This window comes from Somniosus microcephalus, chromosome 7 (assembly GCF_052327205.1).
Source record: "Somniosus microcephalus isolate GS21.2 chromosome 7, FLI_Smic_1.0, whole genome shotgun sequence".
Lineage (NCBI taxonomy): Eukaryota > Metazoa > Chordata > Chondrichthyes > Squaliformes > Somniosidae > Somniosus > Somniosus microcephalus.
The window spans coordinates 30,604,109-30,617,383 of record NC_140993.1 but is presented as its reverse complement, the minus strand read 5'-3'; the positions used below and the strand labels follow the sequence as shown (position 1 = coordinate 30,617,383).

At 40.6% G+C, this 13,275-nt stretch overlaps 1 protein-coding gene across 1 annotated transcript in view; it reads left to right on the top strand.

The window, feature by feature from the left end:
- LOC147114586 (putative aminopeptidase NPEPL1) overlaps positions 1 to 13,275 on the top strand; it is a 41,241-nt gene that overhangs the window by 15,595 nt on the left and 12,371 nt on the right. The window contains exons 5-9 of the mRNA XM_085992354.1: positions 69 to 150; positions 3,586 to 3,728; positions 4,615 to 4,692; positions 8,676 to 8,776; positions 9,240 to 9,363. Coding sequence (XP_085848480.1) covers positions 69 to 150; positions 3,586 to 3,728; positions 4,615 to 4,692; positions 8,676 to 8,776; positions 9,240 to 9,363 — 528 coding nt within the window. The remainder of the gene's footprint in view (positions 1 to 68; positions 151 to 3,585; positions 3,729 to 4,614; positions 4,693 to 8,675; positions 8,777 to 9,239; positions 9,364 to 13,275) is intronic.

The following is a 13,275-nucleotide window of genomic DNA, read 5'->3' as shown; positions in this document are numbered from 1 at the left end:
AAAACTCTTGTGGGGCCGCCTTTTTCCTTGAGAGATTCATGAAAATTTTTATTTTTCCTTCCTCCTAGGAAATTGAACTTGTTGGATCCGAGTTGGGCATTATTCCCACTGTTATCCGTGGAGAGGAACTTGATCGCAAGGGATTTGGAGGTAATGTCTATTGTAGACTAAATGATGCTTTTAGAAGATCAAAATTGTGGTATTGTGAAAGCTGGAAGGTAAACGTTGTACAGCCAGATGTGGCTAAAAGCAGGATTGCTTTGTAGACAAATGGCCTTATCCAAAACTTCCTTTTTTTTAAAAAATGTAGGGGGCTGCAAGTAACAGGAAACATAAATCTTAATGAGCAGAAAGTCATCTGTGATTTCCTGCCAGCTGCTCCCTGCAGACATTACTCTGAGCTCGAAGCGCAGGAGTGTGAAATTGGCCCTCAAAGGAATACAGAGAAATTTCGATAGACTGAGGAACTGGGCTGACAACTGGAAGATGTTATTTGATGTGCACAAGTACAAGGTGCTGAGACTGGAGAAGTGAAATAAGCAGTGGGATTTTAAGATGAATGATAGGATGCAACACAGGAAGGGATCCAGAGGTTATTGGTGGACAGCTTGTTAAAAACATTAGCACAGTAGGCAACATCAGGATGACTCCATGCTCCTAGCAAGTGTGGATCAGCAATAGGGCTACAACATTGTAGCTTTGATTCTTCGATCCATGGTCCCTGCTTGTGCAGCTCTTCATGGAAGTACAGGAATGTGGAATTACATAGAAACATAGAAGATAGGAGCAGGAATAGGCCCTTCGAGCGTGCTCCGCCATTCAATGAGATCATGGCTGATCATCCAAATTCAGTACCCTGTCCCTGCCTTCTCCCCATATCCCTTGATCCCTTTAGCCTTAAGAAATATATCCAACTCTTTCTTGAATATATTTAATGAACTGGCCTCCACCACCCTCTGTGGCAGAGAATTCCACAGGTTCACCACTCTCTGGGTGAAGAAATTCCTCCTCATTTCAGTCCTAAATGGCTTACCCCTTATCCTTAGACTATGACCCCTGGTTCTGGACTCCCCGGCCATCAGAAACATCCTTCCTGCATCTAGTCTGTCCAGGCCTGACAGAATTTTATAGGTTTCGATGAGATCCCCTCTCAATCTTCTAAACTCCAGTGAGTATAAGCCCAATCGACACAATCTCTCCTCATACGTCATTCCTGCCATCCCAGGTATCAGCCTGGTGAATCTTGGCTGCACTCCTTCCATGGCAAGAACGTCCTTCCTCAGGTAAGGCGACCAAAACTGCACACAATACTCAAGGTGTGGTCTCACCAAGGCCCTGTACAACTGCAGCAAGACATCCTTGTTCTTGTACTCGAACCCTCTTGCTACGAAGGCCAACATACCATTTGCCTTCTTAACCGCCTGCTGCACCTGCATGCTTACCTTCAGCGACTGGTGTACAAGAACACCCAGGTCTCTCTGCAATTCCCCTTCTCCCAATCTATTGCCATTCAAATAATAATCTGCCTTCCTGTTTTTGCCACCAAAGTGGATAACCTCACATTTATCCACATTATAGTGCATTTGCCATGTTTCTGCCCAATCCCCCAACCTGTCCAAATCGTGCTGGAGTTTCACGACATCCTCCTCACAGCATACCCTCCCACCCAGCTTTGTGTCGTCTGCAAATTTGGAGATATTACATCCAATTCCCTCGTCCAGATCATTAATATATATTGTGAACAGCTGGGGTCCTAGGACCGATCCTTGCGGTACCCCACTAGTCACTGCCTGCCACTCGGAAAACGACCCGTTTATTCCAACTCTTTGCTTTCTGTCCGCCAACCAGTTCTCTATCCAAGTCCATACCTTGCCCCCAATCCCATGTGCCTTAATTTTGCACGCTAATCTCTTATGCGGGACCTTATCGAAAGCCTTCTGAAAGTCCAAATACACCACATCCACTGGTTCTCCCTTATCTATTTTACCAGTTACATCCTCAAAAAATTCCAGTAGATTAGTCAAGCATGATTTACCTTTTGTAAATCCATGTTGACTTTGTCCGATCCAGTCACTGCTTTCCAAATGCTCTGCTATTACATCTTTTATAATAGACTCTAGCATTTTCCCCACTACCGATGTCAGGCTTACCGGTCTATAATTCCCTGCCTTCTCTCTACCACCTTTTTTGAATAGTGGGGTAACATTAGCTACCTGCCAATCCATGGGTACCGTTCCAGAGTCTATCGAGTTCTGGAAGATGACCAGCAATGCATCTACTATTTCTAGGGCCACTTCCTTAAGTACCCTGGGATGTAGATTATCAGGCCCTGGGGATTTATCGGCCTTCAGTCCCATCAATTTTCCGAACACCATTTCCCTACAAATACTGATTTCTTTCAGTTCCACCCTTTCATCAGACCCTATGTTCCCCGGCATCCCTGGGAGGTTATTTGTGTCCTCCTTTGTGAAGACCGAACCAAAATATGTATTTAGTTGGTCTGCCATTTCTTTGTTCCCCATTATAAATTCCCCCGATTCTGACTGCAAGGGACCTACGCTTGACTTCACCAATCTTTTTCTCTTCACATATCTATAAAAGCTTTTACAGTCAGTTTTTATGTTCCCTGCAAATATTCTATTTACCGAATGGATGAACTACACCTGTTACTGAGTGTGTAGCTAGGGGTTGCCAGGGAGTAATGGTGAGCTGGTTCAGCCGTACCTGGTGTACTGTATACAATTCAGATTGGAGTGGGAACATTCTGATTGTTAACGGGTCCAGAGAAGGGCATCTAAACTGATGCTGGGGATTCGGGACCTGAGCTATGAGGAGAGAATAAGGAAGCGGAGAGTGTTTATGCTGAAGGAAAGAAGACTTGGGGGAGAGCTTATTGAAATTTTCAGGATTTGAAGGGAGATAGGTAACATTAATCCTGATAATTTGTTTGACGTAACCACAAACTCTGACTGGGGGAATGTATTTGAGCTTAGAAGAGGAAAGGTGAACGGTCAGTTTAGATTTAGCTCCTTCACACACAAGATGGTGAATTTGTGGAATAGACTGCCTCGGGAGACGGTGGCGATGGTTAGTATTGCCAAATTCAAGAGCAGCTGAATTTTTTTGGCTAACCGTAAATAAGATATAGAGCCTGTATTTTTTTTAAAAACTTTGTGACCAGCCAAATGGACCACCACAGCCGCTTCCAGTCCTGCACATTTTCTATGTTCAACTTACCACATAAAATAAACTTTTTAAATGTTTTATATCTTGTCCCAGTGAATTCTTTCCATGCCAGTATTCCTGTTGCCAGGATGTGAAGTATTCTTTGCAGAAATTTTACGTAACCTTATATAACCTTGGGATCAGATCATTTTGTTGAGCCCTAGTGTGTTTAGGTTGGCAGTCTTATTTCTGGTTCACTTGAATACGTAGCCAAATTGTGCAGTTATTCAAGTGTGAACTGAGATCTTGACTGAGAAGTTCCTTGGACTTGAACTCTCATTGTAATTGGACTTTTTAATATCTGTTCGAGATCCTTTTCCATTGAGAATCCATTTGATTTGTGTTTATTTGGCTGTTCAGGTATCTATGGAGTTGGAAAAGCTGCAGTGAACCCACCTGCTCTTGCAATACTTAGTCACACACCCGAAGATGCTACACAAACTATAGCCTGGGTCGGCAAGGGCATTGTTTACGACACTGGTGGTCTCAGCATCAAATCAAAGGTGAAGCAACTCTCCTGTTCATCTGTTCTTATCTTTGTAGATAACTCTCTCACTAGACCCAACTTAGAATGAACAAATCTGATCCAATTGTTAAATGTAATATTTTCTTTTATAAATTAAAAGTTAGATATGCAAGCAAGATAAAATCCACAATATTTTGTTTTCCCATACATTTAGAGGAGACAAATGTACTTGAAGATTTGACTTGCATACCCGATCTAGTAACAAGGGTTTTCGATGCCAGCTTTTGCTGCAAGTCTATCGGCATTATCCTTAAAATATATTTCAAAATATCATAGCTACAGCAGTATATATTTGTTGCATATGTGTGAATGCCTTAGTTTACTGTGAATTTTTAAACAGTGTCTGCTAGTTTTGATACCTTTCAATATGAACAATTTATGTTTGGTATTATGTTTACCAATGCCTCTGCAAAAGTAAGGAACCTTTGCTTACTGACTGTACAGTTTTTTGTCAGTCAATGTGCAAAGTACATTTTTGGCACAGTCAAATACCATAGCTTACCAGTTTGATCTGCTGACAAATTAACAACGCTCCTACTACTGACACTACCATGGCACCGTGTGAAATGGTTCCTCAATTAGAAGCTCCAGGTTAAGGCTATATTAATATTGATGGTCTTAATCTGTGACCCCTCTCAAGGCTATAGTCAAAAAACTCTACCTGCATCTGTGTAGTTCAACATTAGTACAGTATGATTAGTACAATGAAAAACTCGATAACCAGGACAGGTAAAAAAAAAAATCTCTCTCTGGCCAGTAGACATCATCATTAAAATTTGTGACTTATTTTACCTCTTTGTAACTACCTATTGGGTTTTGACTGTACATGAAAGCATGAGTGTTGAATTGGTCTCATTTTGTAGACGTACATGCCAGGGATGAAGAGGGATTGTGGGGGTGCTGCTGCTGTCCTTGGAGCCTTCCGAGCAGCTGTGAAACAGGTGAGTGTGTACCTTTCTGTTTCTGGCAGTAAGGGATCCCAGAAATTGCATCAAATTCGTTTTTGTTTCCTTAATTTTTGTTTTGTGAAAGTTGTTTCAGATTCTTTTTATTTTCTTCCTTTGTCCTTCTTTCTTGATGCTGACTCTTGCTGGAGACAACTTAATGAGCACAGGCCAGCATCTATTCACTGACCTAAGTGGCTTAAGACAGCAAATGTCAAAAGACTTGTATTGCACTAGTCCTGATCATGGCGCAACCGATACATGCCTTCAACCCACCCCTCTCCCAGTCACACAATCTCCTTAAAAAAATATATATATATTTGGCCAATTTAACAAAAAAATCTCAAATTCCTTTTTGACTGTAGGAGACTGATATCACCAGTCCCAGTTAACCCAGCTACCTTCTATAACTGTAGAATTTTTCCATTCACAGGAATTTGTTCAGATCCCTTTTGAAGGCCTGCAGAGTATCTACACTTACCGCATGCATGGCAACCTATTCCATAGGTTGATGACTGTGAAATAAAGAGGAACAAGTCTTGGGCCAATTTAGAAAAATCACAATGGACAGAGTCGAACCCCTTCATTATTTTAAAGACTTCAATCATATCTCCCTGATGTCTACACTTTTTCCAGAGTGAAAAGCCTCAATTCTTGCGCCTGTCCTGATAACTATAGGCCCTTAAAGTAGGTATCAACCAAGTGGCCCTCCTCTGGACCTATTTGAGGGCCAGTACCCCCTGCCATGTGAGGGGACCTAAACTGCTTACGGTATTGTAGAAGAAGCCTAAACAAGACCTTGTACAAAGCAAGAATTGTACTTCTAGTTTTATACTTAATTGTCCTAGCTATAAACCCTATTCACTTTTGCAACTACCTCATGACACCGGTGATGGATCTTCAATGTTTCATGAACTACAGTTCTAGGTCATCCTGCTTCGCAGCCTTGGGCATGCAACCCTGAATGGTGCATACATACCTGTAATACCCTGGTCCAAATGCATTGTACTGCAGCTGTCTACATTGAAAGACATCTGCCATAGCAAATGTGTCTGGATCTATCTGCAGACTATTTATTTTGTGTAAGGTCCTAACTCCTGTGTCATCAGCAAACTTATGAACTGTTTCCCCCAATGTCTTCATCCACATTATAGACAGAAATGCTTCATTTCTGTTACAGTTCCTTCTACAATATTAAATGCTTAACACATACATGTGTGGACAGACCACACTAGTGTAAACAGTTGGGCCCTGAGGAGAGCGTCAAACCTATGCCATATTCCTCCTTAAGTCTCTTTTTATGCATGAAAATTAAAGTTTGAAGCCATCAAACTATAATTTAGGCACAGCATGTTTAAGAATATCCAATCGTAGAGGTTTTTAAATTTTTAATGCAAATCATTCTGATACCATAAAGATGCAGAAAATACATGTTAGGTGTCGATGAGGAAAGATATTTCAATATTGCTCTTTTTCAAGCTATTATCCAATTCCATTTGAAAAGTATTTAGAGATTCTGCCCCAACATCACTTTGAGTGAGAGAATTCTGCGTTGTAACTGCCCTCTGTGTAAAGATTTTTTTTTCTTTTAACCTCCCGTTTAATTCTTTTTGTGGTTATCTTAAATTTGTTAATTTTTCACTAGCTCACTATTTACCTTATCATATTCCTTCGCAATCTTGGAAGAATTCCATCAGGCCACCATTTAATCTATTCTGCTTTGGTGAAAAAGCCTATACTTTCCAAGTCTCTGTTCATACTTGTATCTAATCAGCCCTGGTAACATCCTAGTGAATCTACACTGCACATTTTCCATTGTTTTTATATCCTTCCTATAATGGGATGTACCCAATTGTGTCCTAACTAAGATCTTGTACATGTTCAACATTTATCAACAAAGCCAAGATTCCATTTGCCTTTTTCATGGCCTTATCGATTTGCACTAACACTTTTGATGACCTTTAACTGTGCACCAAGGTGCCTCTGCTTCTCAACTCCATTTAAAAATTTTCCATTTAAGGTGCATTTTATTTCCCTAATCTTGCTTTCAAAATATATTGCTTTGCAATTTGCCAGAACACCCCCACCCCCCCAAAAAAAAAATTTTTGGTGCCATCAGCAAGTGTTGACATTCCCTCAATTCCTATCCAAATCATTTAGATATAATGGGCCAGAAATTTGGGCTGGAGGCTTCCCGCCGGGTGCAAGCCCCCAACCTGCACTTACATAGCGCGCCTGCCGTTGTGCTGTGGGCCCGCGTGGGATTCCGATCCTGGGCCTCCTCCAGCTGCCGGTGTACAATGCTCGCGTATCCCAGGGGCGCAGTTAGTTCACAGCGTCCCCTGGGATCACGTGGGCCATGAGGAGCCAATCGGAGCAGGGAATCTTCGTTCATAGATTTGACAGGAAGACCTGTCTATGAATCTATGAATAGAGATCGGCCCCAAAACCTAAGTAAAACTTCAAATAAACTTTAAAAAAAATAAAAAATCACATTTTTAAAATAACTATAAATTACATAAGTTAACTACTTTAAACAAAAATTTACTTTTTTGAAAAAATTTAAGTATTTAACGGGACTAAAAATAAACTTTCATTAAAATGTTTAAATTTTACTTAATTCACCTCTTGCCTTGTTAAAAGCAGGCCTTGCGCCTCCTTTCTTCACGCGCAGCTGCTAGGGACTTACCCGCACGGAGAAACCTGTGGAAAAAATCGGAAGTTCCAGGTCTACGCGCTGCCTCTCCAGCGCATGTGTTTGACCTCCGAACCCTTCCTTCAAGGGAACGGAAGTTCCGGTTTCCAGCGCATGCGCGAAACCGGCACTTTCGTTGGCCAGACGGGTGAGTACATAGCGCGTACTCACCCGTGGGGAACCGAATTTCTGGCCCTATTTGCCTGAATTTGCGGCGGATGCCTCCGAACCGCAATAAAAGTACGAACCTACCTGATAGTCCTGGATCCACAGAGACTTGCGCTCCTGGGCCTCTCCGTGTACGCCTGCGTAGAGGCCCACGTATCCCAGGGGTGCATGCGGTTCGCAGGCATCCCTGGGATCACGTGGGCCGGCCCAGCCAATCAGAATGGGGATTACCATTATGCTTATGGGGATTCCATTTATGTACGGAATCCCCATAAGCTTAATAGGAATCACCCAAAAACAATACATGTACACAACACTGAAATATAAAAAAAATTATGTTTAAAATTAATTACAATACATTTTAATTAAACATTTAAAACAAAATTTTAATTTTTTGAAAAATAAATTTAAATGTTTTAAAGGGGCTAAAAATAACCCATAACTAATTTTTAAAGCTTTTTTATGTTTAAATAATTAAAGGAAAATTATTTTAATATTTATTTAAACTCTTACGCTGGTAAAAGAAGGCCCTACGCCTGCTTTTACCAGGCGTAAGAGTTTCACGGGCATTTGCTGGGCAGTATTTGGGCAATTAGCGGATGCTCTTTTCCCGGGGATGCGGAGGATCTGTTCTTGACAGAGCGCAGGTTTCGGGTTTTCGTGCATGCGCAGCGCGTGCAGAAACCCAGAACCTGCAGGGCACTTACGACCGCGTATGCACCACATCGTGACCATAGGCCCCGGGAAATCTGGGCCAATGTAATTAAGAGTAGTTGCAACACACCTGTGGAATGCTACTCATCCTATTTTTATAGTCCAGAAAAAATTCTGATTAACTCTGCACTTTGCATTCGGCTCTTTTTCTCTATCATGTGGCACATTCGCCTCAATTCATATGCCATTATCTTTCCCATAAGTGCCTTTATGTGGCGCCTAATTAAGTAGGACATGTAATTAAAAAATTATATGTTGGTGACTTATTTGAGTTTGGTGTGATACAGTTGCAACTCAAAACATCTGTTGCTGATTACTAAACTACATTTACAAGTACAGTAGATTCTACTTTAAAATGTCTTGTATTAATAACCTTCAACAATTTCATTTTTTTTTAAATCAGGGTTTTAAAGAGAACTTGCATGCATTGTTCTGTCTGGCTGAGAATGCAGTTGGAGCCAATGCAACAAGACCAGATGACATTCACCGACTGTACTCGGGAAAGTGAGTTAATGGATGGGCACGCCTAAATGCATGGTCCCTCAATTTTGTTTCCTTAGCAATATCTTGGCATGGCAATGTGCATCTATTGACACATTATTGGCTCACTTGAATGTGTCATCAGAATACGGTATTTAAACAAATAAGACTAAGACCACTTTTGTCATAACTTTAATTGTTGGGTAAATAGCCGTGGGATTTTGTGTTCTCGGTGGCTTTTAGAAGAGATTATGAAGTTGACTGTAATGCTGCTTGTTAATATTTTGGTTACAGATTCAGACTGGTTTATTGTCTCATATTTGCAATTTAACACCGTACTTTTTTTTTACAACCCATCAGTACTTTCCACATCCAAATCTTACAAACATTTGCAGATAAATTCCATTACTTGTATGAACAAAATGAAGTGAGGCATAAGCAATATCAGTTTTGACCTTTTACTTACAAAAGCTTCTTTACTCAATAGAACTGTTGAGGTCAACAACACAGATGCAGAGGGTCGTCTGGTTTTGGCTGATGGGGTGTCCTATGCTTGTAAAGATCTCAAAGCAGATATCATCTTAGATATTGCTACTTTAACTGGAGCTCAGGTAAGTAAATATTTCAATTACTATAGACAAGCCTTTATATATTCTGATCCTGTTCTTAAGTTACATAGTCTCCAAGGGTCAGCTAATGTTGGTGTGCATGAATTGGTGTTTTAACTGGAAGCAGCGGTTTCCATTGACTGCGAGGTACTAATTATGAACAGTGAAGTTAAATAAGCAGCTGTATATAAGCGTTTTCACTCCTAGTTGATTTGTATTTTCTTTTCTAATAAGATTATTAGTCATGGTGTGGAGATGTCGGAGTTGGACTGGGGTGGACAAATGTAAGAAGTCACGCAACACCAGGTTATAGTCCAACAGCTTTATTTGAAATCACAAGCTTTCGAAGCGCTGCTCCTTCACCTGACGAAGGAGCAGCGCTCCGAAAGCTTGTGATTTCAAATAAAGCTGTTGGACTATAACCTGGTGTTGTGTGACTTCTTAAGATTATTAGTAAGCAGCAATATTCAAATTCTTACCAAAAGGTTTCTTAACTCACCTTTATCCAAAGCACTACAATTTTGGTCTACATGCATGCAGTTTGAGTAGCTAGTAAGGCACTAAGCCCTAATATACACCAGCAATCGATGGCTTCCAGTTTGTGGATAATAGAATTTTGGTTAATAGTCTATGAACAATAGAGTTACTTAGAATTTGTCAAATTTCTATGCTGCATGAAAAAATGGTCATGCACGAGCGTTGCTTATTGTGCAAATCCAACCTGCTATCAAATACGAGGTTTGACTAAAAATGCATTGTTCGCCTCGAGAAGCTTGGTTGGTTCTACATGGGAGTCAGTCAGAACACAATTCTTTGGTTAGTGTCCCCCTCGTCAATGTGCAATCTCCTTGCGTTGCATACTGTTGCTGACCAAGAAGGCAGGCTGGCATCCTGTTCCTAGTAGTGCTTTGCGGTTGGCCACTGGAGATGTGCAACATCAACCTGTGGTGATTATTCCTTGATTAGTAAAAGTATTGTGATTCGTTGTTTGTTAACTGCCTTGGGATATGTGTTGTAATCTCATTGGTAGTTGATGATCACATGATGTGTTGTGGCTACCTTAAATTCAGTCCTTTTCTAGCTTAGTTGGGACTGGATGTGGAAAGATATGCTGCTGATTTTAAAGTTAATAAAGCCTAGCTTTGGAAGGCAAATCTATTCTTTATTTCAATTTATTAACTTTGTGTTAGAATGGAGCGATATCTTCAACCAGAACGATTCAAGGCTGACCCCAATTCTGCTGGAGTGGATGATAAATGTAAACATTGGTATTGTACATTTAAAAACTTTTTGGGCGTGTTGGATCAAGAGGCTCTAAATAAGCTGAATATGCTGATCAACTACATTGACCCGGATGTATATAAATATATTTTGCACTGTAAAACTTATGAAGAGGCTATTTCTACATTGGAAAAGATTTTTGTTAAACCAAAGAATGAGGTATTTGCACGTCATCTTCTATCTGCCCGTAGGCAGCAGGTGGGAGAATCTTTGGATACTTATTTACAAGCACTTCGGTGCCTTAGTGTTGACTGTAATTATAAGGCTGTGACGGCTGAAGAATATAAGGACGAATCGGTACGGGATGCTTTTATTAATGGATTACTGTCTAGATCAATTCGTCAGCGGTTGTTAGAAAATAAGACTGGATCTTAAAAGTGCCTTTGAGCAAGCTTCTACATTGGATGTGGCTCAGAGAAGTTCGGATTCTTATGCTCTTTTTAATCGGCCTGCGACTATGGTTTCGGCAGTTTCGGATGAAAAGGAATTATGTGGACTTAATGGGAGTGGTTTACTAGATTTTGAAACAGTTTCTACTTCGGCGGCCGTTGCCTCTAGGATTCAGAAGTGTTATTTTTGTGGGAATATCCGGCACCCTCGTCTGAAGTGTCCTGCTCGGGAGGCTGTGTGTAGTAAATGCGGCAAGAGAGGTCATTATGCACTTGTGTGCAAATCATCAGGTTCAATTACCTTCCCTTCTCCTGGTGTGGGAGGGTCTTCCTCCACTACCTCTTCTGTGACTATTCAGCCTTTAGATAGGGCGTTTATTGCATCAATTTCTGCTGCATTTGCTCATGGCCTAAACAAAGCTTTAGTTACGGCTCAAGTTAATGGGTTGGAAGTGAAGGCCCTTATAGATACGGGCAGTACTGAGAGTTTTATAAGTCTTCAGTTTGCGAAGGAGAAGCATTTGAAAATTTCGCCTGTTACGTATCAGGTGTGTATGGCTCAGACGACCCTTACTTCACACATAGCTGGTTGTTGCTTTGTGAAAATGGTTCTTCTAGGTAATACGTATACTGATATACGCCTATCTGTTTTGCCTAATCTCTGTGCGGATATTTTGATTGGACATGATGTGCTTCAGTTACACGAGTCTCTTAGTCTTTCATTTGGAGGGACTAAGCCACCTTTATCTATTTGTGGATTAACCTCTTTATCTATTCCTCCATTATCACTTTTTTCCAATTTGATGTCGGATTGTAAGCCAATTGCTACCAAGTCAAGAAGATATAGTAGTCAGGATAGAGAATTTATTAATTCTGAAGTTCAACGTCTCTTATTGGAAGGAATCATTGAACCTAGTTGTTCGCCTTGGCGAGCACAGGTAGTTGTCACGACTAATGAGAGACACAAGAAACGAATGGTGATAGACTATTCCCAAACTATTAATAGGTATACTCAATTAGACGCGTACCCTTTGCCTAAGATTGATGAGCTTATCAATAAAGTATCTCAGTATAAAGTTTTTAGCACTATTGATTTAAAGAGTGCTTATCATCAGATTCCTATTGTTAAGAAGGATCAACCATATACGGCCTTTGAGGCTGGTGGAAAGCTGTATCAGTTTTGCCGAATACCATTTGGTGTTACTAATGGTGTTGCTTGTTTTCAACGGGCAATGGATGCTTTTATAAGTGATAACTCCCTCTCTGACACCTTTTCATACTTAGATGACATCACAGTGTGTGGCAAATCAAGGGTGGAGCATGATTCTAATTTTAAAAGATTCCTTCAAGCTGCGGAAAAAGTTGGTTTAACTTTTAACAAAGAGAAATGTATCTTTTTGACTACTGAGGTAAATCTACTGGGGTATATTATTTCGGGAAATAAGATTAAACCAGATCCAGAGCGTCTGCGACCATTGATCGATTTACCTTGTCCTACTAATTCTAAGGCTCTGCAACGAGTTGTTGGACTGTTTTCTTATTATTCTAATTGGATTGCAAATTTTTCACAGAAGATCCGGCCTCTTATTCGGGTTACGACATATCCTCTATCATGGGAGGCCAGGACATGTTTTGAGAATTTTAAAAAGGATATTTTAGGAGCAGTTGTGCATTCCATTGATGAGCAGGTTCCCTTTGTGATTGAGACGGATGCTTCGGATTTTGCAATTGGGGCTACTTTGAACCAAAATGGAAGACCTGTGGCCTTTTTCTCACGTACTTTGAATAATAGTGAAAAAAGACATTCCTCAATAGAAAAAGAGGCATACGCAATAGTAGAAGCATTGCGTAAATGGAGGCATTATTTATCGGGGCGACATTTCACGTTGGTAACTGATCAAAAATCTGTGTCCTTTATGTTTGATGTTAAACATTTTGAAAAGATTAAAAATGATAAAATAATGAGATGGAGGATTGAGTTGGCATGTTACCATTTTGACATAGTTTATCGTCCGGGGAAGGATAATGTTGCTGCTGATGCACTGTCGAGGGCTTATTGCTCTGTGATTCACGGAGATACGCTTATTAATCTTCACAATGCTTTATGTCATCCTGGGGTTACGAGGATGATACACTTTGTACGCAGTAAGAACTTGCCTTTTTCAGTTGAAGACGTCAAGCGGATGACTTCATCATGTTCTATCTGTGCTCGGTGTAAACTGAATTTCTTTAAGCCTCAACGAGC